This window comes from Gymnoscopelus braueri (genome assembly GCF_963280865.1).
Source record: "Gymnoscopelus braueri genome assembly, chromosome: 18".
Classification (NCBI taxonomy): Eukaryota; Metazoa; Chordata; class Actinopteri; order Myctophiformes; family Myctophidae; genus Gymnoscopelus; species Gymnoscopelus braueri.
In genome coordinates, this window is record NC_137618.1 from 28,232,397 (window position 1) to 28,257,748 (window position 25,352).

Here is a 25,352-nt window from a genome sequence, read left to right on the forward strand (position 1 = left end):
AGCTTGTATATCTGCTATTTTTGAATAGCCAAAGTATAAAATAATGGTTAAAGTCGTTAAAACCTAGAGTGACACAGATGCTTTCCCGGTTTTAATGGGTAAACAACAACATGGACTAGAAGTGAACCGTGGTCTGAGTACGGTTCGTTTCAGAGGGGTCCGAGTTCTTCTCGCGTGTTCACATATGCACAAAAAATAGCTGAGTCATGGTCTACTTCAGGGGCTGAAAGTGTGAAAACACCCTAAAAACCCAATTGCAATCTTCAATTCCTAATATGAACAACATCACAAGGAGCCAGCTGTAATTAGTGCAATGGTCAAACCTGCTGTATAGTGTTTAACCACATGGACCCTAGTGTCCCTATTCCAGGACAAACATTTGGCGAAACTAGCAGATCACTGGTCTTTCTCTCTCTCTCTCTTTAGTTTAGTTTAGTATTGTTCAGCCTACAAGAACACAGCTGCACATAAACAGCACAACAACACACAATGTTCTTTTTAAGGGAAGTTATTTTTGACATTTGTTTATGCGGCTGCATGTGTAGTGAGATTTAAAACGAACTTTACAAACGAGATGTACTGTAACTAAGAACAAAGCAGTAATAGATCAAATGATCCTGATAAACACATAAGGGCCTTGGGGTAATTTAAATCATGGGTGCATTATAAGTCCAACTACATAATGCATGAGTTGGGGAGCAGAAAGTGAGAGGAAAAGGAATAAAAATGATACATTTCTATATCGCCTTTCTCCAAAGTGTTTTAATCACTCACTCACCCATTCACACACTGACAGCAGAGGAAACCATGCAAGGCACCAACTTGCTCATTGGAAGCAGCTAGGTGTCTTGCTCAAGGACGCTACAATAAGCGGCCAAGAGTAGCCGGGGAATTGAACCGGGAACCTTCCGATTCCAAGAGGGCCGCTCTTCCTCCTGAGCCACTAATGCACCTCATGGGGAATCTTGATGCAGAGTGCCGCCATAGAAATGTTTCATGAGGATAAAATAAGGAGTGCTGAGCTTATATTCTCAGTTATATAAGCTCAGTCATGCTTCATTAAGCGGTTGTATTACACAGTAGACAGGCCGCTGACAGCGACACTGCCTCTGAATTTCACAACATTAGACCTGCATCTAATTACGGTTTGAAATAGGTGTTTTTTTTTGCCCTTTACTGACCTATTGATCCTTTGTGTTCTTATCAGCCGACGGCTGCATTTTGTATGTTAATCTGCTAATCAAATGATGGTGCTGTCAGTTACATTTATGTTATGTATGTAGGTGTAAAATTATGAATTGAGTAATCGATCGACAAGAAATGAATAAAATCGATGTTTACAACTTACAATTCATAATATGAATGCTTGTGTTTGCTGAATATCATCAAAAATAGAAAAGTTATGTTTATGACTTGGTAAACACATTAAACTATTTCAAGATGTTTGTTTCTGTTTACATAACTTGTTATGAGCAATTACACCACCATTCACCATTCAGTGAATGGTCCAAATCAATGGTTTTCAACTGATTGTAAGAGAGGGACCACCATCCTGACTAAGAATCAACCTGAGGACCACTGTTGTGTCTGGTGGGGATATGGGCTAAGATTAGGTTGTTTTCTTTCCTTGAGTCGCACAGAGTCTGTCTATTCTTGGCTATACAGTGGTGGACAGGGACAGAGTCTCACATCATTTTCTGGTTTCAGCATTGCCCTGTACTCATGCTTCAGGTACCGTATGTCATATTGTAAAAGGTAAATAATACATTGCTGTTCCTGTACACTCGTAAACTCTGACAGTCTGTGGATCTTAACAAGCTGATCTGCTTCTCTAGTAGTTAAAGCTTGAAGTACTTTTGGAACTGAAGCACATGCCTCCTCAAATGACCTTAAATGACCACTGACCACTAAAGGTATCCTTACAAATCAGGAGTGTGACGAATAAACGATGCGAAAATGGGTCACGAATATTTCACATCAAACTATTAATTTGGTTATGCCTCATTCATACAGTTTGATGCATTCATTCGCGGTAACATAAATCGACCTAGTTTCAAAACATAATTAATTTACAGAGATTAACCCCTTGTTATGTTCACGTTCTGTGTGTACTCATGACACAACAGCAGTTTAATATAATGTGAATTAATCATCCAAAACAAACGCTCCTGATGTGTACGGACCATAACCCTTATATCTTGATATAAATTACATTAATCAAATGAATTGAGGGGGAAAAAAACATAGTTTTTTTCAGTTGAAGCTCTATATTCTAATTGTAATCATTGTTACAGTTTGTTTGTTCAGTAACAGGGGTATCCCCGTCCCTCCAGCTCTATAGTAAACAGAACATACATTTTCAGGTGGCTTGCCAATTTAATCCAATCAGGAGACAAAATCCATTTATCAGCTTAAATTTTTTTTTTCAATAATGTCTGCTCATTGTTTAGTTTTTTGTTCAGTCAGTAGGATACAACAGCAGTGTCAACACAGAAATGTGTGTGGGGAGGAACCAATTGCCATAACGACTAAATTGGGGAGAAAAAGGTGGTAAACAATTGGCTACTGACATTTCCAACACCAGGTTGAACTTTGTTGTATGATGAAGAACTGAAGTTAGATGAACTGAGATGAATTGAACTGGACTAGAGTGGAGTAAACCTGGACTGGACTGAACCAGATTGCACTGAGTCAAATGTCATTGATCTTCTTGTCAAACGAACAGCAACAACTGAAAATGTCAAACCCTGTCATTCTCTCCCTCAAAGCAGCTAAAGTTATTGCTCAGAAGAAGAAGAAAATATTTCATTTAATTATTCATCCAGGTCTTGCCTGTCTACCCACGCCTGCTCCATCATAGCCTCATTTCAGTAAACTGTTGCATGATATCTGCCAAGTCATTGTCTCCGCCAGGCCGTAAGGCATGGCGAGAGAGTATGTTTTGCACCCTGTCCGTCCGTCTGTCCGTCTGTCTGTCTGTCCGTCTGTCCGTCTGTCTGTCTGTCCGTCTGTCCGTCTGTCCGTCCGTCTGTGACCAGCTAATCTCTGGCTACGTTGGCTTGATCGCAGTGAAACTGTGCACACACACTCCCTGGATGCCAATTCAGAACCTCTGCCCCAAATTTTTCACATGGGCCTGTTATAGCGCCACCAGGAGGCCGCTTTTTGCAAAACGATTTTTTTGACAGTACTCCTATAGATTTTGTCCAAACGTCACGCGAATCGGTACACAGTATCTCTATAGTCATTAAATGAAACGGGTTTTTCAGATTTTTCATATTCCATCCTTATTGGCTAAAAATGGCTTCCAAAGTTTGCAGGAGTGCTCCGTTTTGAACAAAATGCCTCAAATTATGAACACAGCATGCAATTTCCGTGACATTTTGCACGCACATTCTCACTAGGCAGAGGAAGAAATGCCACTTGAAATTTGTCAAATCAGCCTCATGGTGGCGCTATTACAGGCCGATTCGTGTTTTTACCTGTAACTGCACCGATCTGTGTACAACTGTGTATGCGCACTCCCTAGAGGTCAGGGAAAAACCTTTGCCCTGCATTTTTCACATCTGCCTTCTGTAGCACCACCAGGAGGCCAACTTCTATAAAACACATTTTTGGATATTACTCCTTCAGATTGTATCCAAATTTCACGCAAATCGATACACATGCTCTCTATAGTCATGTGATCAAGACGGATCTGTTAGATTTTTCATATTCCATCCTCATTGGCTAAGATGGACATTGACAGTTTGCAAGAGTGGCCCGTTTTGAACAGAATGTTGCAAATCGCAGCGTCCGATTGCGGTGAAAGTTTGCACGCACATTCGCACTACGTTGAGGAACAAATGCCACCCTTTTAACATTGGCCTGTTATAGCGCCACCAGGAGGTCTAATTTAGCCAAAAAAATTGAACAAAATGCCTCAAATCATGAATGCAGTATGTCCGATTGCCGTGCAAGGCCTAAGAAGAAATGGCACCCTTTTCACATTGGCCTATTGTAGCGCAACCAGGACACCACAATAACCGACCTGACCTGGCGGAGACCTGTGTTCCGAGGAGCACTTTTTCTAGTTATGTATATATTCACTGTCGGGAGAAACCTCCACACAAAAGTAGTAACAATAGCAGGGCATAAGTACATGCCCAAAATATGGTCACCAGCTTGAAAGTACAGTATATGTCTGTCTGTGCCTGGATTTTGTAAATAGTGAACCAATGAAAAGTATTAACAACAACTTTTTACATGTTATGGACATTTGAAGTATTTACAGATCCTAACTGACAAAGCAGAACACACATGTTGGTGTATGGACTCCAACATTTACATTTAACACAGAGAAGAGGCATGGGAACACGTGCACATGCACGCATGCACACGCACGCACACACCCACACTTATAAACATATATATATGCAAACAATCATTAATACATAATACAGAATAAGACAATTAACCCCACAATAATATCAATATCTTTTTGTTGTTAAAAATACAATTATTTACAATTGTATTGCTATTTTTAACCCCAACCCTAACACCTAAATGCTTATTTCTAACCCTGGACCCATGCTGAATCTTTCACTAATTGTAACCTCAGCTGTACACATCTTTCTTAGCCATGAAAATGACCCTTTCCCTCATGGGGACCTGCAAATGTTCCCATTGAAAGTTTGTTTTGACTTACTATTATTGTAGCACGCACACGCGCACACGCACACACACACACACACACACACACACACACACACACACACACACACACACACACACACACAATCTCTCTCTCTATCTCTCTCTCAAGCCCCAACCCTCCCACCCAGCTTGATATTAACAGCGTGCCCATCATACTGTACTTTACCTTGCCCTGTCACTTCCTCCTGTGTGCGTCCACTGAGAGTGAGAGGCTTCAGTCCAGGCTGCAGCACACTGTGTGGTCACCGCTGGGCTGCACAGCATGCATGCTCTGCACAACATCCACTACAACACAGCGCCCACCGACAACTCCTCAGCCCACAACACAGACTCCGTGAAGTGGGTCAGTGATGACAGAGGCAGGCCCACGAGAAACCTGGCATCCAGGCATGACTGCACCTTCTCTCTGCAGCTTGCTGCTATCCACACAAGGAATTCCACTGGTACCCGGTGGGAAACAAATCCATGAGGCTGTTACATACACGCACACACACGCACACACATACATACACACACACACAATGATGGAGGAGTTGCTCCTAGTAAAAGATAAACCAGCACACAGCAAGCATCACTGTCTCAGTCAACGACTCTCTCCTTTCTTCTCTCCCTGCCTGATTCACTGCTCTATCGCTCTATTTCTGTCTTTCCCTCTCATGCTCACTCATACTTCCACATCATTGCTCTCTCTCTCTCTCTCTCTCTCTCTGTGTGTGTCTCTCTCTCTCTTTCAGCCCCCGTGCCCTGCAGTGGATGTTAACATGTGTTCAGGGTGGGGGATGGGCTGACTGCTGACTTCATAGGTGGCACACAGTAGCGCTCTGCTTCCTGCACGGAGGGTTCAAGATGCCACTGACTGCGCCAGCGTGTGTTTGGGGGCGCCGCAGCACGACACTCTGCCAGGGCAGAAAACCACAGCAGCTGGACTCACAGAATGTCGGGTGGCCTCATTTTCCTCCCCTGAATTATCCTGCTGTGGTTTTCTTTAAAACATTTTTTCTATTTGATGAAAAACTGTACGCCATCTCAACCAATGGCGGATCGGTTTGAATTATGTGACAAACCATCTCAACAAATGGGGGGGCTCATAAGAGGAAGGGGGGGGGTGAATTGTGACAATGCGATGTGGCGTGTGATGACGCATTACCATGATAAAATCACTGTCAGCTTACTGCAAAGCACTGCCGATTAATAAGGGGGGGGGGGGGTTACGAGGGTGTTTTTTTATGATCCAGATTAACACTTCCACCTGCCGTGAAGGAGGGAAGATTTGAGACACGAGGGGGAGGCAGAGATGGAGAGGATGGATTGGAGACAGACGGAGGGAGAGATACATCATAGAGAGAGACAATGAGAACAGGGAGAGAACACAGAGAGAGAGAGAGAGAGAGAGAGAGAGAGAGAGAGAGAGAGAGAGAGAGAGAGAGAGAGAGAGAGAGAGAGAGAGAGGGACTGAGAGGGGGACTGAGAGGGGATGAGAGATAGGGGACTGAAAGCAGTGGAGAAGGAGAGCAAGGAGGAGGAATTGAAAAGAATGAATATAAAAAGGAGGGAGATGAGCACAAGAGAAAGGAAGAAAAGGGGAGCAGGAGGAAATGAGAAAGCAGAAAGAGAGCAAAGGACAGAAAGAGAGGGATATGTTTGTAGTATTTATAGAAGGAATAAGCTCCTCTATTTCTGTACTGTCACATGACCTCCCTGCAGGCTGAGACATATCAAATGAATATCGTGTCACTGATCTACACAAATATGATGATTTTTATCATTCAAAGGAAGATTAGAAAGCTTCCGAGAGATTTAAGCCAAGCCAAACAGTAGTTCTTATGGAGGCTGATGAATAAATAAATAAATACTATATATTAAGCTTATTTTCTTGAAAATCTTTGTTGGGGGACAGTTAATCAAGGAAATTAAGATTAAATAATCATTAGAGCAATTTGACAGAGCCACTTGACCAACGAGGTTAACTGAGACAGAGAGAGTGGATGAGGAGAAAGAGAGGGGGGGGGGGGGTAAAGAGGGAGTGGGAGTGGGAGATAAAGACAGACAGAGAGAGAAAGACAGAGACAGAGATGGGAGAGAAAGAGAGAGGGAGGGGGTAGAGAGGGAGTGGGAGAGAGAGACAGACAGAGAGACAGACAGAAAGAGATGAGAAAAAAAGACGGGGGGGAGTGGTGTAGAGGAAAAGAAAGGGGGAGGGGATCTTTTGGGAAAGATGTAATTGAATTGTGTTATTTATAGTTTTATTGCCAGGGAAATAAAAACAAAAATGGCTTGCTTGTCTACATCAGAAGAGAAGACTCACAGTGAACTCTTACATAGGAAAATGGTTCAGAATATGCACCAAAAATGTGTTACAAAAGTCATAAAAGATGAAAGAAGGTCCAAACACTGTAGCTCCCTTAAGTGCAATGTATTGTCACCTCCACTAGCAGTGATGGTTTGAGCTAATGCATATTAATGCTCTTCATCAGGCTGTTTTAAAAGTGTCCACATGGATAGCAAAATCTGAAAAGATATTACCTCATGGGGAATTTGTTCTGGTTCCCAGAAATGGCAAGGGTCATTTTAGACAAAGTTCCAATTAGAAAAAGATTCAGGTTGGGGTTTGGATTAGGATTAGAGGGGTTAGGGTTGGGGTTTGGAATTGGATTAGGCATTTGGGGGCGTCGTTTAAAAGGTTGGGTGAGGTGAGAGTTGGGCCAGTAACATTGCTTTTGAAATATCAACAAAGATAGTAAGACGATAGTGTGTGTGTGTGTGTGTGTGTGTGTGTGTTGGGACCAGGTCAGCCCTGGGCATATGCTGTGACCTAGATTAGGGCCTGATGCTCCCTAGCCCGGCAGGCTGTGTGTGTGTGTGTGTGTGTGTGTGTGTGTGTGTGTGTGTGTGTGTGTGTGTGTGTGTGTGTGTGTGTGTGTGTGTGTGTGTGTGTGTGTGCCATATATGAAATGTGCATGAACGTTTGGATCTGTGTGAGAGAGAGAGAGAGAGAGAGAGGGGAGGGGAGGGGAGGGGGGTGAGAGAATGGGAGTGGAATGGAAAGAGTGGTGAGCGATGTGTGTGTGTGTGTGTGCAACCCGATCTCCAGAGATTACCGTAACATTGCACGGAACGAGTGCACTTCATTCCGTGGATAGCCGCCTCGGAACTCCCGAATTGCGTGCATATGGTACGGCGCTCCCTTTGTGACAAAACCATTTCGGAGGCGCGCAGTCACAGGCGAACTGTCCCCCCGTGAAGGACCACCGAGGGAGCTAAGGCGACCGAGTTGCCGTCCTGAACGGTGGGACGTTCGCCTGTGCCTACTCAGCGCCGTTTGAGTTATGTACAAGCCCCCAGAGTTGCTGAGAAACATTGAAGCTGCCACCCCAGTGGCCAAAGCTGGAACTGCAGGCGGGGAGAAATACATGCACGCGCAAAATATGCTGAGAGATATTTATATATATAGATATAAATATGTAAACATATTATACATAAACACATATGCATTTAGTTATACATAGGCATCTCGAGTGTATTTAATAAATATATCGCGTTCAATCCTTGACACACGGGCTGCCGTAGAACGCAAAAAGGACACTAGTGCGCATGCTCATAACTCTATGGGGGTACAAAATCAAACCAATAATTCTACTTCCGGCAGGTTTCCGGGTGCTTCAAAACGCCACTGAGCACATTCATTGAAATGATAGCTGGGGGCGGGGCAATCCGCCCTCTAGTTATATTATACCTCTATGGTTATGTACCGATAGGCACAGAATCGTAATTTTTTTTGTGGGGACTGCTCTGCTTCCGGGTTTTTCCGGGTTGCGACTGGTTACGCCCACCGTGGGACTCGCCGTACATATGCACGCAATTCGGGAGTTCCGAGGCGGCTATCCACGGAATGAAGTGCACTTGTTCCGTGCAATGTTACGGTAATCTCTGGAGATCAGGCTGGTGTGTGTGTGTGTGTGTGTGTATGTGTGTGTGTGTGTGTGTGTGTGTGTGTGTGTGACCCAGCTGGATCAGGTACGAAGAGCTGAATGTGAACAGAGGAAGCAACAAGATGAACAAACCAATGCTAATGCTGACTACACAGCATCTGCCTCACAACACACATCAAACTAACCCACCCACAAAAACACAACATTTAAACATTATCCAGATCACAGGAAATTCACTCAAATATAAAAAGTAGGCAAGAAAAATCTATTTCACCAGTTTATCCACTTAAACCCTGTTCCCAGCATTCCCCCAGGGCTCTATATTAGGTCTGCTCCTTTTTTCCCTCCCCCTTTTTTCTTCGCCAAAGTAGCTGATCCACAAACGTGTCACAACGCATCATGTGATGCGTTGTGAGCTGGTAGATCTGCCATTTTTGCAGAATGTTCACCCCAGAATAGGGACGCTAGGTTTCATGTGGTTAACCCGCTTAACAGAATAACATTCACTCTCTTAATTTAGCGATAGTTCTGAACGTCATTATGACCTTTTCCATTACTGTACCACACTACACTACATCTCTTTTGTCCAAGCTAGCATCAGCTCATGTATACACTTTCGCTTTCAAATCCATACAACCTTACAATATGGACAGACTCCTTTTCAGTGTATTATACTGTGCTTATGTAAGACATGACTAGAATCATCTCGCCCCAGTTCCACTGTCCCGTCCCCAGGCAAAATTCCCCTGCATGTCATCAAACGGTTACTGTGCCACACAATTTACACTTTGTATAGACAGTACAATAAGCCATGCTCTGACCGCCAGGCAGAGGCAATTCAGCCTCAGTGGGTAATAAATGAATACATTTTTAAAAAAAGTTTCTTGACCACAAATGTTAAGAATGTAATTAAGATAGCATACTTTTTAGACAGATGCTAGGTTCATGGTTTACCTGCCTGGTATCCTAGTTTTCTTGAGGCACTACACTGTCTCTCTGCAATCTGTGATTATTAACCTTGCTTATTGTAAGTCGCTCCGGATAAGAGCGTCTGATAAATGCCTACATTGTAAAATGAATAAATTGAATAGTTTAATTAAGTGAAGTCATTGGTCATGATAACAAGAACACATTCACTTTGGTTCCCCATGACAAATGTGCTCCTCAAAAAGCTGCCATACTGTAGATGACCCCATCAATGACTTGTGATAAAATCTTCTTTGTGACTAACAGACAGTGACTCTACCACAGAGCTATGTACTGCTGCTGGTAAATAAATGAAAAGAATCATCATTAAGGAGTCGTCAGTAAACATTGTTTCCTATCTATCCCCAAACAGGAAACAGTCATACCACATGCACTGACTCAACTTCCTGCTTGGCCTTTGGATGTTTAGAGATGAGTGGAATGATGACCCTGACCTCAGCAGAGTCTCATACAAAGCAGTTTTCCCACATCTGTTATTTTAGACAGGCAGTGAACATTGCCAAGATGCGTTCTGGGTTATTTCATCTGTTTGGTCCTGAAAACAAAACTAGGGCCACGTCACTTTAATTAATCAATAAGTTCCTTTGTGAAAATGGTTTTGAAATCCTTAAAAAAAAAAAAGAGTAAAACATAAGAATATTTATTTAAAATGTTCTTTATTAAACACAATTAGAAAATAGTGTTAACCAAACATGCTCAGTTGTAATTTCACAGTACATGTAAGCACATCTGCCTTATATAAGAGATTAGATTTCAGTCCGTTTCAGTTCTGTTCTGTTGTGTAATCATATTATCAAATTAAATAACATAACAACTATGTTAGCAAGCACAGCTGGCTCAAACTAACACAGTATAATGAATGGACGGACGGTTGACTAAGGAACTGTAACTAATGTCACCATAGAAAAACTATTTTATTGTGTCAACAAAAACTGTTTCATCAAGTTTAGACCAACTCCTACTCGCAGTGGGGGGTACTCCCTACAACCCCCCCCCCCCCCCCCCCCGCCCCAATTAAGACACATAAAATAAATTAAGATAAATATGTTTTGTTTTCTCAATTAACTTAAGAAAACTTAATTAACTTGTGCTGCTGATAAAAGGTCCTCTTTTGGATTGAATTAAAATCTTTAAAGTGGATCTAGAGTTCACCTACAGTAGTGTGACTGTTTCTTTAAGACAACAAATGGAAAAATCAATGTTAATGATTTTAGCAGCAAACACTAATTGTGTATAGACTAAGTAAAAGGCATTGGGTAATAGTGTTATGGAGGTTAATACAGCCACGGTACAGTAGATTGAGTACTAGTGCTAAACAATCCTCAGTCTCAGTATCAACAATGTAAACAATTAAGAAAGAAATTATAATCAAACTCTTACAGGGCTGCAGATTGATTAGGCTGATTAACCACTTATAAGCCCCAATTTATACGGTGTCGCAACTGTGCCTTACAAAAACATCGCAATCTACAAGCTTGCAATGTGAAGCGCTGTGAGCTTGCATATCTGCTATTTTCGATCTTTTCAATATTCTTTGAGAAAATTTCGAATATCAACTCAATGATTTTTGAACTGATTAAATCAATGACTTCAATTAACCGTTGCAACCATTAACTCTTAAATCTGAGAATAAAAACATGCTGAGGTTCTGATTGGCTTCTTCAAAGGGCTTTTACATGTGTATCCTTCGCTGGTCCTTCCAGAACTCTGCAATATCATTAAGCAGAGCTCCCTCTGCTAGAAACCTACACTCTGTGGGGGTGAACCCCACCAGTGCAGTGCCCTTCGTGGCCACGCCCTGCCTCCCCGCCAGCTCTGAAACTCTCGCCGTGATGGCAGAAGCCGGAGCGTGGCAGTAAGGTTGACCACCGATGCTGAAAGTAGGCCAGGGTTCGGCCGTGCGGTCGGGTGGACTCCCCTTCACGCTCTCCACGTTGCAGGCGATCTCCACGGTGCCCTCATGAGGCAGCGCCATAACCTGTACCCCGGGCAGGCCCCCCGGAGCGGACTCTCTGATGGCTGCAGCGATGCTGCGCCCCAGAGCCATGTCCTGGGTATCGATGGTGACGTTGCAGTTTATTACATAGGGGCTGGCCCCCACGCCTGCAAGTCATGAGAGGAGTCAAATGTTAAAGCTTGATTGTCGAAAACAGCCGAGCTACAAGCTCACAACGTGTCGCATCCGCAACGTGAGCTTGCAGATCAGCTATTTTCAGCGATTGACACCATCGTACGACGGAGCATATGTTAGGCTCAACAGCGTGGACAGTGGAGAAATGGTCTGGTTGTGTTTTAGAAATGACATGAAACAATATTATCAACAAATAATAATTAATATGGAGTGGCAAAGTGAGTGGCATCATATGCATGTTATTTTATCTTGGCTTCTGTCTGGTGGTAACCTTGTTGTATGCCCTAGCTAACACATTTCACATTTAATATTACTCTCTGACTGTGAAAGCACTGTGTGAATATACTTAGTAGGCACAATACACAGTGTGTAATTCTACTAGTATGTACAGTACATAGTGCGATTATACTAGCATGTAGAGTACAGTGTGAGGATGTTCTTACCCGTGAGGCCATATCTTGTTTGGGGCTGTGGACCCACATCAGGCCTGATGGCCTGCATGTCTGGTGTCTTCTTGAACCAGCCCATGTCCTTCCGCCGCTGGGCCAGGCCCCGTTGAAGAGGACAGTCAGCCCAGCCGAACAGGAATGCGCTGCTCCCCTGTACGCGCTCAGTAAGCCCCTCAGCCACCGCTGTTCCCCAATAACAGAGGATTGATTCGGTTGTTTGTTTATTTATTTATTCATGATTGATTAGTTTGAGGCTTTCGTGCTACAGGAAATAGGTAGAGAGATGGGTGACATGCTGGATTCAAAACCAGTGCTTTGTGATTATGCGGTAAACGGTTGGAAAGGAACAACTCCACTAGAGTGACTCAGGCTTAACTGCCTTGCTCGTTTTAGGGAGGAGAAGATTGTTTCAGGGGTGCAACAGTTAATCGAACTAATCGATTTAATCAATTATAAAATAATTAACGATAATCAAAAAATAAAAAATATACCCCATTTTCTGTATTTTTGTGCAACACCATTGTACAACAAAGTAGGCCCAATCATTAGACTTGTGACTTAGTCTATTATAATTCATTTAGTCTAAAATAAAATAAAATATTAGAATGATTTAACGTTTATTCATTGATATATATATATTTTTCATTATCCTCAAAATTTGCTTCATGATTATCAAGTAATCTATAGAATAATCGATTTGAAAATAATCGATGGTTGCAGCCCTAGATTGTTTCTCATTCATTGTCTTAATGGAAATCTTCCCGGCCAGCCCAAAGCAGTCAAACGGGTGACCTCCTTGCAGTCACAAGCAGATCATCATGTCCGCACGTTTGCTCACGTTAACACACATCACAACATCAACACACACCACAATGTTAACACACATCAGAGAATAGCCGATCTATAAGCTCACAACGCATGGCGGATGCAACATGTTGAGAGCTTATAAATCTGCTATTTTGGCACGCAACACTGTCATACGACAAAGTATAAATTAGGCTAAAACACACCTGAGGTGAGCTAGCTCACGCAGCACATGTACTGCCTATTACATGCATGCATGCATTGCCGCAACACAACAGACTCATATGGACAAATGTAAAGGCAATTAGAGCTCTTGCTAATTAGTATGGTACAATCACACTGCAGAGATAGACATGCAGGAAAGAGTAGGAACGTTGGAATTACTGCTTATGATAAACTGCAAGAACATGAATGCTGAGTTGGCATTATACCCTGTAGACCACCAGCTCCATATGGAAGTGAAGTCAATGTCAGCACATTCATTAAAGCATCTTCTGGATGAATGACGTTATCCATGCTGACATAAACCCTCAAGGACAGAACAGTGAGAGACTGGATACAGTATATACACTGTACAGTACAGTTTCCACTATGAATAATCTACATTCACACACAATGTATTTAACCGCCTAAGCCCCATTTCAAAAAGCTCAAGCTTGTAGTTCTACTATTTCAGCTGTTTTACATTTTTATTTTATTGTTTTTAAATTTTTCGCCTATAATGACATGTTGAAAGTTGTTAATATGTATTCAAACAATATGCAAATACTAATTCAAATGTACCAAGGGAGTAGGAGTTTGTGAGTGTGAGGACTTGACATGGAAATTAAGCTGTTTTGTGTCAGATGCTATACATTTCTAGAGGAATACAAGAATGCTCGCCTCGGGTCAAATCCGACGACCTCGGAACGGTCGCCACTAGGTATTCCTAAACGTAACCTCAGTAAAACTATGCCTAAACCTAGCCTTATTCCTAAACGTAACCTCAGTAAAACTATGCCAAAACCTAACCTTATTCCTAAACGTAACCTCAGTGAAACTATGCCTAACCTTAAACTTATTCCTAACCTTATCCTCCGTAAAACTAATACAAGAATACAAGAACCGCTCGGGGCGAGCGGTCCAGGGAAAAAATGGGGGCGAGTGTGTTTTGGGGCGAGCCTTCCGGTTACCTTCTGGACACTGGGTTGTCCACCCCCGCTCCTGAGAACACGCTACGGATGTCACGGCTAGCTTCCCCTGAAGTACCCAGAGTTCATGCTAACCTCCTCCTAAGTCAACTCAACCTACGGGGCAATTTAACACACACACAACGACACACACATGTGCAGGAATTATCATATATGCACGCCCAGACACGCCATGCGTTAACACATACAGAATATACATAAACATAGAAGCGAGACACACACAGCACTTCACCTTGAGCTGCCTTTGTGCAGTCATCAACTCCCACATCGTCGCCAAGTGGGTAGATGGGTACAAGGTCCACAGAACCCATACACGGGTGGACCCCCGTGTGAGTACGCATGTCAATCAATCCACAGGCCTTCTCACACGCAGACAACACAGCCTCCTCTGGAACACATTCATGGACACAATAATACATTAATGACAGCACTCCTGTATCCTTGTATCCCTTCTTGACACCTATTTTGATAGATGCTACTTATACTAAGCAGATATATGTTGGTTACTTGTTCAAATGTTTTTGTCATTTAGTTTGGTTTTGCTTGACCACAAATGCTAAGAATGTTATTTCAATACCATGTTGTTTAGACAGATCTTAGGTTTCATGTCTACAACACCTGGTATCCTAGATTCTACGAGTCACTAAATTGTTGTCTTTGCACTCTGCGATGCGATGCAAGTTGTTAGCTAAGCTGTCGCGCCACAGTGCATCTACGTAGGTGGTGCGCTTCTTGCCTTTCCTGGCTTTACCCTGCGTTAGCTCCCATAGTGTCAGCTTGCTTGCCTCTAGTTCTGTGTGCCTGTCACAATGACCTGCCAGCCTCATCCTTCTCTCTCTGACTTTGTCTATTACCTGTGGTAGGTCCCCATAGAGGACCACATTTCTGATGTCCACTTTGAGCCTCTTTAATTAAGGTGCTGAGTATACAGAAAACAATGAGTGACCTTTTCAATGTTACTACATCTCCCTCAGAGTCAGCTGAGGGAGATGTAGTAAGTAACATCTACTGTGTCCTGCTCCTGTGATGCACCGGACCTGCCCCAACCTGGCTGAGGCGTGGTAGAATTCCCTTTCTTCTCAAATACAGTAGGTAGGTATTATTAAAAATGTATTCTAGACCTTTCCATTCTGCATGTCAGATACACAAACAATTAGAATTCTCTGCTTTTGGCAAAGTAAGTCATTAAGCTGATTTATCACAATATCACATGTTCTAACATGAGCCTAGTCCATAAGTTGGTTGAAAAGGACATTTCAATTCTTTCAAAACTGATACAATTATTGTCTCTCTCAAACACTGATGGTATCAATACTTACTGATGTTATCAATACTTACTGATGGTATCAGTACTTACTGATGTTATCAATACTGGCCACAATGGTGATGACAGAGCGATTGTAGTCATGGTCATTGAAGATGTTCAGCACAGTTGTCATCTCTCGTCTCTCACCTGATAATTATGTTGAATGAAATTAAATGTTTTTATCGAAGAACACAGATGATGGTTTAGTAATGATGCATAACATACTGTACCGTTATCAAGGTGGTGATAACATACTGTATAGTTATTAAGGTGATGATAACATAATAATTATGTCATAATGTATAGTTATCAATGTGATGATAAAGTACTGTAGTGTTATCAAGGTGACATATACTGTTATCAAGGTGTCTATGAACTAATAAAACATCCTTTCTCACACAAACACACATGAATTCAATAATACCCTTTACACACATCACCACACCATCACATACTGTAGCAACACACCCACGCACTCAAATTTGATCCCATGAATCCCCCACAGAGGAAAGAAGGGGTGTAGGGTTTGTGTGGACGTTAGCTGCTTGGCATAAATACATATTAATTATGAATTGATTGATCTCCACAATCAACCCCTGAGCACAACCCACATTAGTGAGTTGTACTCTTCTGTCAGCTGCTCATCAACAAAAACACAATCATTTAGAATGACATGGATCCCCAAGGCTGATAACTCCCGAGGGCTCTTCCTTGGTCTTTGACCTTCACATGTTCTGATTTACCATGAAGGTCATATAAGGCTGCCTTGGCCACTGTCTCCACCAGGTCCTTTCTGTGAGCCTCTGAAACGTTGAGGAGGCAGGCCACCAATCGACGGCCCAGAGTACTGGAAGACATCTCTCTGCAACACACAGTATTATGCATCTTACAAAATAAATATTATCCCAATGTCAGCAGCATTAGTCGTTGGCTAACTTGCATAAGAAAACATACTTTCCATAATTTGTTGGTAATGAATCAGTCAGGCTTTGTTTTAAAATTGAACACACACACACACGCACACGCACACACACACACACACACACACACACACACACAGTATAGTTGTTGATGATCTGTGTTACAGCACATCATGACTTAAATACTAAACATTAAAGGATAGAGTAGACCCACCCAAAACCACATTGATACTACAATCACAACAGAACAGATCCATTGAATACTGAAACCAGCTAATGCCCTCCAGAGACACTTAGTGGAACTGCTTACTCTATTTTTGACTATAGCCTACATATGGCATATTTTGAATTAGCCATGGTTCATATGACTCGTCTATGACAGTCAACTTTCAGGGCTAATTTTGAATGACAATCATACGATATTGCATTTGCTGACTTACATTTTTGTTAAAAAATCTATAAACTGTGGCTCATTTTAGGGCACCATTTCTAAAATTCAATACAACAATTCACATTAAAAAGAAAGTGTTGAAATGTGTACTTTGGAATTATGTTTTTTTTAAAGCATGTACTTTTGAATACTTAAGTATTTTTAAGCAATTACTCCAGTAAGTCTGGCCAACTTTAACACAAGTAACATTTGACTGAGCAACTTTCACTTGTTGAGTAATCAATGTTTGACTGAACAGCTGGGTTGAGTACTTTGTGTCCAGTGTCCACCACCACTACATGTCTGTGAAAGATAAAAAAAAAGATCATCTGTGTACAAAACGAGCTCAAAGTGCAACTCTGGAAAATGCAAATTAGTTAAAGTTATTAGTTCTCATGACATTAAAGTCAAACAATAACCAAAACAGCTATGATTCATAAAAACTAGTTTGAGACACACACTCACGTGCAGGTTGTATGTTGTGTATGTAGTAGACGTCGTACGATGTACGGTGTCTTGTCAAATAGAACAAATATACAAGCTCACAACGCGTCACATTCTGAAGCGTTGTGGGATTGAAGATCAGTTATTTTGGCGACATGAGTATCCCATGGCCAGGAGGGAAGTGCATTCGCGCAGTGATTGGTGGATTGTCAGGCAACACAACCCATAGAATCAAATGTGTTCACCGACCTCAGAATATTTTAATGTTGTTGTTATTTGTTGTTATTGTTGCTATTAATGACAATAACATAGTAACTAGTGTTCCTGTGCGTTATGATGTGTGTCAGCTATCAGCGGTTACCATGGCAATCAACTAACTATCCAATTACATCACGAGTTCCCTCCAGGCTATGGGATCTAGACACTAGTGCTCCCGCAGTACCAGTGGAAAGCCCTGGTTTCTATTAGCAGTTCAGTGCTCTAATCCGTTCTAGAACCCGCCTACTGTATCCGCAAATTTCCAACTACACTTAAATGCAAATGACACCGTTTCCGTATCCCTTCTAGACCGAATATTGAAACTGCAAAGCAAAATGACTGTACCTGCTGGCTGCTTAGCTTGTGTAGTACCGAAGTCCTGACGTCACTCGTTCATCCCTTGGGTCACGGAAGTACTTTCTCTATGGAGTTATATATCCAGAATAACATTGAGTCATCTTAGAATCGTCTCATAAGGTGTGGTCCAAAAATAAACAAACTGTCCAAGCAATATTGTCAGGGAGGTGACTCTGTATCGTTTACGATAGTCAGTCACTCATATTTGATACAGTCTGTTTCTGGCGAAAATTTAACTAATTAAGTTAACATTAGCGTTTTCTCACAGTCAGATGATGCTTCATATCCATATGAGTTAGTTAAGCCGCCGGGATCATTTGTTTATTTTTTAGAACACAGTTCTTATTTGACGCGATATTAAACACGTCTATGGGAATTTTGAATGGGGGAAAAAACCGCGACCCAGGTAGGATGCGTAAATTACGTCAGACTTCTGTGACAGTCAGTGAACCCACGGCGCCACCTGGCGGATAAAAACATGTCTAACACTAACAGAATTAATGATTTCCGTGGTTCTTCGAAGCTCCGAACAGAAACAGAGCTCAGAACTAAACGAAGAACACCACTGCACTTATATTCATATCTATATATATTATATATTTATACCACGTGTATGATGGAAGCAGCTAGACTGCATAAATGAAATGAAAAGTAAAGCATTTAGATTCTAGTTCTTCATGCTCGTCGTCCGCAGGTTCGCAGGGGGCTTTTCTCTGATCGCTGCGACAGGACAGCCGGAGTCATGAGCTCCACGTCGGCCTCCTCCTCCTCCCTGCTCCCCGGGCCACTGTGTCAACCAGGTACCGCGGATACAAGCGCTGCAAGCCCGCAGAGGCTCCAGCGTCTGGTCGGTGTCCTTGGATCCCACCCAGAGCGAGCCAACGACCTGCTGCTGCTACGGCCTTCGGGATGCGGATCATCAGACCCAGAGGTCCAGGACGGTGGATCTGGATCGCATGTTGTCTTCTTCCCCGGTGACATTCAGGTCTAGTATTTGAATTTCTATCAACCTGCAGTGGTGTAAAGTAACTGAAGTACATGTACTCAAGTACTGTACTTAAGTACAATTTTGAGGTATTTTCTTTTACTTTACTGGAGTATTTACAATATTTAATACTTTTACTTCTACTCCACTGCATCTCAGAGGCAAATATTATACTTTTACTCCACTGCAATTATTTGAAAACTTTAGTTACTTTGTAGATTTTGATTATTATTACAAAACATACATTAACCACTTCAGCCCATAAATAACACAGGATTGTACTGTGTAGACACTAGACAGAGTTTACAATATTATTATTACGACTAGCAAATGCAACAAAAAGATATGATCTAGTTTGTGTAATGGTATATGGTAATGTTCATAGCACGTCGTGGTTATGAATGAACTGCCTCGTCATGCCATACTACCAGTTATTCATCAGCATCACAGTCAATAATGTACGTAACTAATTTAATTTATAAGCACCTAATTCACTTCAACAAAACAGCAGCATTATGATAAAGGGAAAAATAATTGTGACATAAACATACTGTACAATACAATTGGTGTAGGGAATTCTTGTTCTTCAAGTTTCCTCAACAATGTGGATAACAATACAAATAAAATAGAATAAAAAGGTAAAATACAAAATAAATTTCAAAAAGCCACACAGATAGTCAAATATCAACAATCCTGTAAAATAATAATATTTAAAAACTTTATATTGTAGTATGTAGTGTGAAATGTACACATAAGATGCATAATATACTGTATAACTTGGTGCATAATATATACGAGGTTAAAATAGCAGTGGGATGAGGCAGTTAGAATAGCAGCAAATATAATGACAGTTTCTGTATGTGTACATAAGATGCATAGGAAAAATGTCAGTGAAATTAGGCAGTTTAAAATCAGCAGATATAATAAGTTAGTGACAGAGCATACAGTCATATAGTCATAAACACAGAAAATAATCCAAGCTGTACACCTACTGTAGGAAACGGTGGCACTGATAAAAAGACAGGCGAAGCTGGAGGTGGCAGAATTGAGGATGCTACATTAGGAGTGACAAGAGGATCAGCCGAGATTAGAAGGTTTGGGTATAAAGCAAGAGAAGTGAGGTTGAGATGGGTTGGACATGTGCAGAGGAGGGAGAAGGATGCTGAAGATGGAGCTGCCAGGCAAGAGTAGGAGAGGAGGTTTATGGATGCGGTGAAAGAGGTCATGCAGGTGGCTGGAGTCACCGAGGATTGGAAGATGACGAAAACAGCAGCAGATGGACACAGGTGATCCGCTGTGACAGAAGACACCGAAAACAAGGCAGACTCAGCGCTAGTTCAATAGTCTGATGGTAGGCAGGTGGAAACGTTTCAGAATTCTGGTGTTATGGCTTTGGATACATTTGGTAGCCAGTGTCCTTGATGATTCGCTCAGCTTTGGCTACACACTGCGTCAGACGGTGTCTGTGTAATATAATCATATGGCTACAGTGGTGGCAGTTAAGTGAACATTCTAGAGTGCAGTACAATGCTGAAAAATAGAAATATGGAAACACAAAATGTGAATAAAACCTGCACAGGCCATATTTGTTTTACAGTTTAACATTTGGAGTTCAAAAGCAAATGCTTAATGAGCAGTTAAGGGTACCCTGCCAGTCAGGGTACCCTGCTGAAGTTACAGAGTATCCTTGAGCCCATGATGAACCTCTTCACTCTGCGGGGGAAGAAGAACGGTGGACTTGCCTCCTTGATGACGGTGCCCACGTGGTATGAGTAGGGCTGTCACGATTAATTGTAATACAAGTGCAATGCAACGCATTTAATGCAATTATGCAATTCATGATTTAACAGTTTTTGGCGTTGAACATTGAAACTTTAACAAGCTGTTCACGCTCTCCGTTGTTGATGTGAACCTTGAGGAACTTGAAGCTGCTGTTGATGTGAATGAGGGCCGTGAGCGACCCTGCAGCCTCCTGTAGTCCACGATCATCTCCTTTGTTTTGCTGTTGTTTAGATGGAGGTTGTTATCCTGACAACACAATGTCATCAGGGCTCTCACTTTCTCTCTGTAGGCTGTCTGTCAGACAGTGGCATCATCAACAAACTTCACGATGGAGAGCTGTGAGTGGTCACACATTTGAGTACAGGAAGGTGACCACTGATGGCCTCTAGTGGTTACAATGTGTACTGGACAATGACATGCAAATGTGCTGAGTCAACCTTCCCTCACAAATAGAGTCATAAGCTCATTTAGTCATTATCGTGATTATTTGTTGAACGTTTTACAATGCTATTTTCACCTCCAGCAGGCCAGGCAGGCTCTATGTAAAATGACATGAGTTATTTGAACGTAACCAATTCTACTGTCATATTGCGTAAAATGTTTCCAAATTTAAGCACTTGCACAATGAATTGAGCAGCCATGTTTTGCTAATTTCCTTCCAGCTTTAGCTAATAACAGCTAGATTATCACAGAATCACCTCCAAACCTTTTCTTTGTGTTCTCAGCAAACTCATTAAGAGCCAAATCAGAAAAGTGAGGGGATTTAACATTGCTTGGCTTATCAGCTTTGTGTTCTAGTTTCAACACGCATTTCCATAGAGGAGTGAACCTGTCCAATATTACTGCACTTTTAATTTCCATTTCCTCTGCTCTCCAAAGAAGTGTCTCCATATTTCTCAGGCTTGATTTTGTATGTGCAGGATATTTACACATCAAATGAATGGGGTCATTGTTTTCACCACAGGCTCCATTTGGTGTCCACACTTTATGGTCCTGATGGTCTGTAATAGGGTTGTCATGATCATGACATTTTAGTTTAATGACACGATTAATTATCATGCAGATAATTGTGATCAATGATTTAATTGTTTTTGGACATTGGAATATATGAATACAAAATGAATACAAAATGAGTTTGCCTTTTAGGCTTTATAGCCTAAACAAAATGAGCACAGGGCAGCAGATATGACATCTATAATATACAAAGCCTATTACTGAAATATACAAAGAGATGACAGGCCATACACTGTACTAAATAGTTGGATACTTATTTATTTTAAATAAATAAATAAAAACAGCAAAAATGGACAATCTACAAGCCCACAACAGCCTTCTGAGCTTATAGTAAAATTCCAAAATAGGGACACCAGGTTGAAAGTGGTTAAGAGCTGAAAAAGCCTTTTGTGATTCTTGAAGGCTACAGAATACAGATTCAATCAGTGTTTTCTGGGAAAGCATCCAAAAGGGTATTTTTTTGATTGATTGATTGAAATTTCTATTCGGCAAAAAGAATGTAAAACATCACAATTACATTAATAATACTTTTGACTAAAAGGTCCGTCCAAAAAAGTCCTTGCGGACTTGTTTCCGTTGGGGTCTACCTGTAGAACAAATAAAACTAAGCCAGTTGTAAAAATGTTAAGTACTACATTTAAGTTGTTTGAACTGAAATGTGCATCCAGGCCTAATAAATCACGGAATAAGAATGCACTGTTTTTTAGAAGTCTGCATCTGCACCTATTATACACAGTATTATACAACCGGTGTAAGCCAAACTCTACCTGTATCTTGTGTTGCAATACTGGTATTAATCAATTCAACCACGAAATTAATCGATTATCAGCTAAATATAAAGTCAAAATTCCAGTATGGTGCCTCCCTAGTCATAACAATCCGTCTCATATGTTTGTGTTGTGCAGAACTTTGAGGAGGAGATGGCTGTGCAGCCAGAGGGATCCCAGTGGTTGTGCTGGAGTCTGGAGCAGACGGCACTGGCTCTGGGACGCCGTTTCCCCGGACAGTACATATGGGTGGTGCGAGCCTCCATCTTGTACCTGCACAAGTTCAGCTGCTACCAGAACTTTGTGGAGAGCAACAGGTTCGGAGCGCCCGAGCACTCCCCCTACTCGCCTGATTTTGGGGCCTTTCAACACCTCAGGTTGGTCACTCATCATTATCATTTTGCGATGTTCAGCCATCAACTTCGACCAGTCAGTGGGAGGCAGTGGTGGAAAGTAACTAATTACATTTACTCAATTACAAATTTGTGGTACTTTTACTTAACTTGAGTATTTAAATGTATTTTTATTGTACTTTTTACTCCACTACAATTATTGTAAAACGTTATACTTCGGCTATTTGAAAATAGCTGATCTACAAACTAACAACACATCGTATCACGAAGCGGTATCACAAAGCGTCATTCTAGACAGCTGTATCCTCCATTGAAACTAAATAGCGTGGTTGATTTCAGGGCGCTCCTGAGTCGTGGCATGGATCGAGCCAACTTGCCCAACCCCCTTCCACCACCGGGAGGTGCTGGCACCATCCCCTCCGGCTTCTCCCTGACTCTGGTAGGTTTCAGCAAAGGCTGCGTGGTTCTGAACCAGATGGCGTACGAACTGGCTGGCGCTTATGCCGACCCCGCGCTGTCACCCTTCATCGGACGCATCGCTGACATGTTCTGGCTGGACGGGGGTCACCCTGGCGGCAGTGAGACCTGGGTGACGGACAAACGAGTGCTGAAGGCATTAGCCGGCAGCGGCGTGGCCATCCATGCCCATGTGACGCCCTACGAGGTGTGTGATCCCATGCGGGCCTGGGTGGGCCGCGAGCACAGACACTTTGTCAAGATCCTGGAAGACTTTGGTGCATCTGTGAACAAGAAGCTGCACTTTGAGGACAAACCCGCCTCCATCGACAACCACTTCCGGGTTATCCTGGAGTTTTGAGTGGCATTCACACTCTGGGTGGGTATAGGGTGACTGTTAACACCAGGTGACACACCAGGTGATTTCAACCACATAGTACATGCGTCCAAAAGTAAATGACTCAGCACTGAATGTGTTCTTATTCGCTAACGTTACCTCATTTTCTGCGATATGCTTTTAAGGATTGAGAGCATGTAAACAATGCTAGCAGTCTTCTACTCCCTTTAATAAATGTACTTTGTAATTCGAGTCAGAATAACCCGAGGCATGAGTCTTAAAAATTAAATCCTCTTAATTACCTGTTTGGGTAAACTGTAGCCTAAATGTAATCTTTACCTTGGTTTATATCTTAAATTTCAAGTTACTATTGATTCAATTGTTATTTTCTGTTATCTCTGAACAGAATTAATGTTTTTGGTTGATTATAAGAATACAAGCTTATTAATTGCAACAATTTTGCTTTGCAAGCACAGAATCTGGGAGTTTGAGGGTCATGCAGTCACTGTCTAACCTTCCTCCCAGAACCTAGCGTCACAAGTTCTGTGCAAAGACTGTCTCCGGCTGTTTGTGCAATGCATCATGGGTATGATACACAGGAGCCACTACCTTTATTCTTGCAAAAATGGTAATTGTCGGCCTTTGAAAATGTTCCCCTAGTTTTAAGTTTATGTCAGCTGTTTCTTGATAAGCCATGGTTAGACACTGCTGAACGTGTAAAGTTTATTGCACCTCCATCAGATAGATTTTGTTTGACAAACTTGCCTAAACTAAGCATTTACAGTTTCAGGGCCAAAGCTCAATCAATGATTGACTGTAAATGAATTCCTGTATTCAGTAAGGTTGGAATTTAATTCCTTCATACATGCTGACAGGACTAAAGCGTTATAGTAATGTAGAAGGAAGTAGATGCAGTAGTCATTCCAGTTGTTAACAGCTAGTTGTCAGACTCATTTAGATGAGCATTCCGCAACTCAATGTACTCAGTCATATTTCATGTTGTTTCTACTGCTGAAGGTGAACTCATGGTAAGATATTCAAACATGAATGACTGTTACTCTTCAAAAGTTGTTTTATTGAAAATGTAGTGTTAAGTGTCATCTGATACACATGCTTTCTTCTGCAGTCATGTTCCCAAAGTCAATCCTTGTCAGGGATAAATGTCATCTTTAGTCTGAAATGTTCAGTATCAGTAATATGATCTAAAGTGTGAATGGTTGACAGCTAAAGCATGTTTATAATGTATTCCAGTGGATGTGATTGCTATGTAAGCTTATATACAGTAGCATCTTTGCACTATTGTCATGCCTGAAATGGTCTTTCTCATGAATGTAACTGAATATATTGAATTAAATAAATTAATTTATTGTTTAACAAAATGACCATTTTCAATGTATTTGCATATTTTCATGTATTTTGATCATGGGAGAGGCTCAATATAGAACAAGGTGAGATATATCACATTCATCCCTGATCTAACGTAATCAGTATACCTGCTATGAACACATGTTTTGTCCTGTGATCATTTATTCTGAAGCAGATTGCTTGCATGACAGAGATTGTAGTTTATTTTGAGTCATTGGTCTCCTCAAACGGCAGGGGGCAGTGTATCTGTTGTGAGGGCTCTCCCACTCTGCCTGTTTGGGTATGACACACTTCCCATCAGGGGAAATGATTGGTTTAGTTTTTTTTGTGCACGGTGGCACGAAAAGACCACAGGGGCCTCTGGGGACACATCCAGAGCTACCAGGAGTGTAA

General features: G+C 41.8%; 3 protein-coding genes across 6 annotated transcripts in view; 1 reads left to right on the forward strand and 2 right to left on the reverse strand.

The window, feature by feature from the left end:
* Nucleotides 1-5,487, reverse strand: part of LOC308105628 (nck-associated protein 5-like) — an 83,893-nt gene extending 78,406 nt beyond the window's left edge. For both annotated transcript variants that reach the window (XM_080456476.1, XM_080456475.1), the window contains exon 1: nucleotides 4,862-5,487. In XM_080456476.1, coding sequence (XP_080312602.1) covers nucleotides 4,862-4,977 — 116 coding nt within the window. In that variant the 5' untranslated portion in view covers nucleotides 4,978-5,487. The remainder of the gene's footprint in view (nucleotides 1-4,861) is intronic.
* A 4,790-nt stretch (nucleotides 5,488-10,277) lies between these two features.
* Nucleotides 10,278-17,932, reverse strand: ftcdnl1 (formiminotransferase cyclodeaminase N-terminal like 1). 3 transcript variants are annotated; one of them, XM_080412461.1, is made up of 6 exons: nucleotides 17,889-17,932; nucleotides 16,235-16,353; nucleotides 15,543-15,638; nucleotides 14,418-14,573; nucleotides 12,186-12,374; nucleotides 10,278-11,714 (listed from the first exon to the last, which is right to left on the reverse strand). In XM_080412461.1, exons 2-6 carry the CDS (start codon nucleotides 16,347-16,349, stop codon nucleotides 11,284-11,286), a joined length of 987 nt encoding a protein of 328 aa, XP_080268587.1. In that variant the 5' UTR covers nucleotides 16,350-16,353; nucleotides 17,889-17,932; the 3' UTR covers nucleotides 10,278-11,283. The 3 variants fall into 3 exon arrangements, with proteins under 3 accessions (XP_080268587.1, XP_080268586.1, XP_080268585.1); XM_080412460.1 differs by lacking the exon at nucleotides 17,889-17,932 and adding an exon at nucleotides 17,307-17,408; XM_080412459.1 differs by lacking the exon at nucleotides 17,889-17,932 and having other exon boundaries at nucleotides 16,235-16,539.
* A 309-nt stretch (nucleotides 17,933-18,241) lies between these two features.
* On the forward strand, nucleotides 18,242-24,954 carry cUnh2orf69 (chromosome Un C2orf69 homolog). Its single transcript, XM_080456902.1, has 4 exons — nucleotides 18,242-18,306; nucleotides 18,595-18,885; nucleotides 22,587-22,825; nucleotides 23,141-24,954. The coding sequence occupies exons 1-4, from the start codon at nucleotides 18,283-18,285 to the stop codon at nucleotides 23,616-23,618; spliced, it is 1,032 nt and encodes a 343-aa protein (XP_080313028.1). The 5' UTR covers nucleotides 18,242-18,282; the 3' UTR covers nucleotides 23,619-24,954.
* Nucleotides 24,955-25,352: the final 398 nt, after the last annotated feature.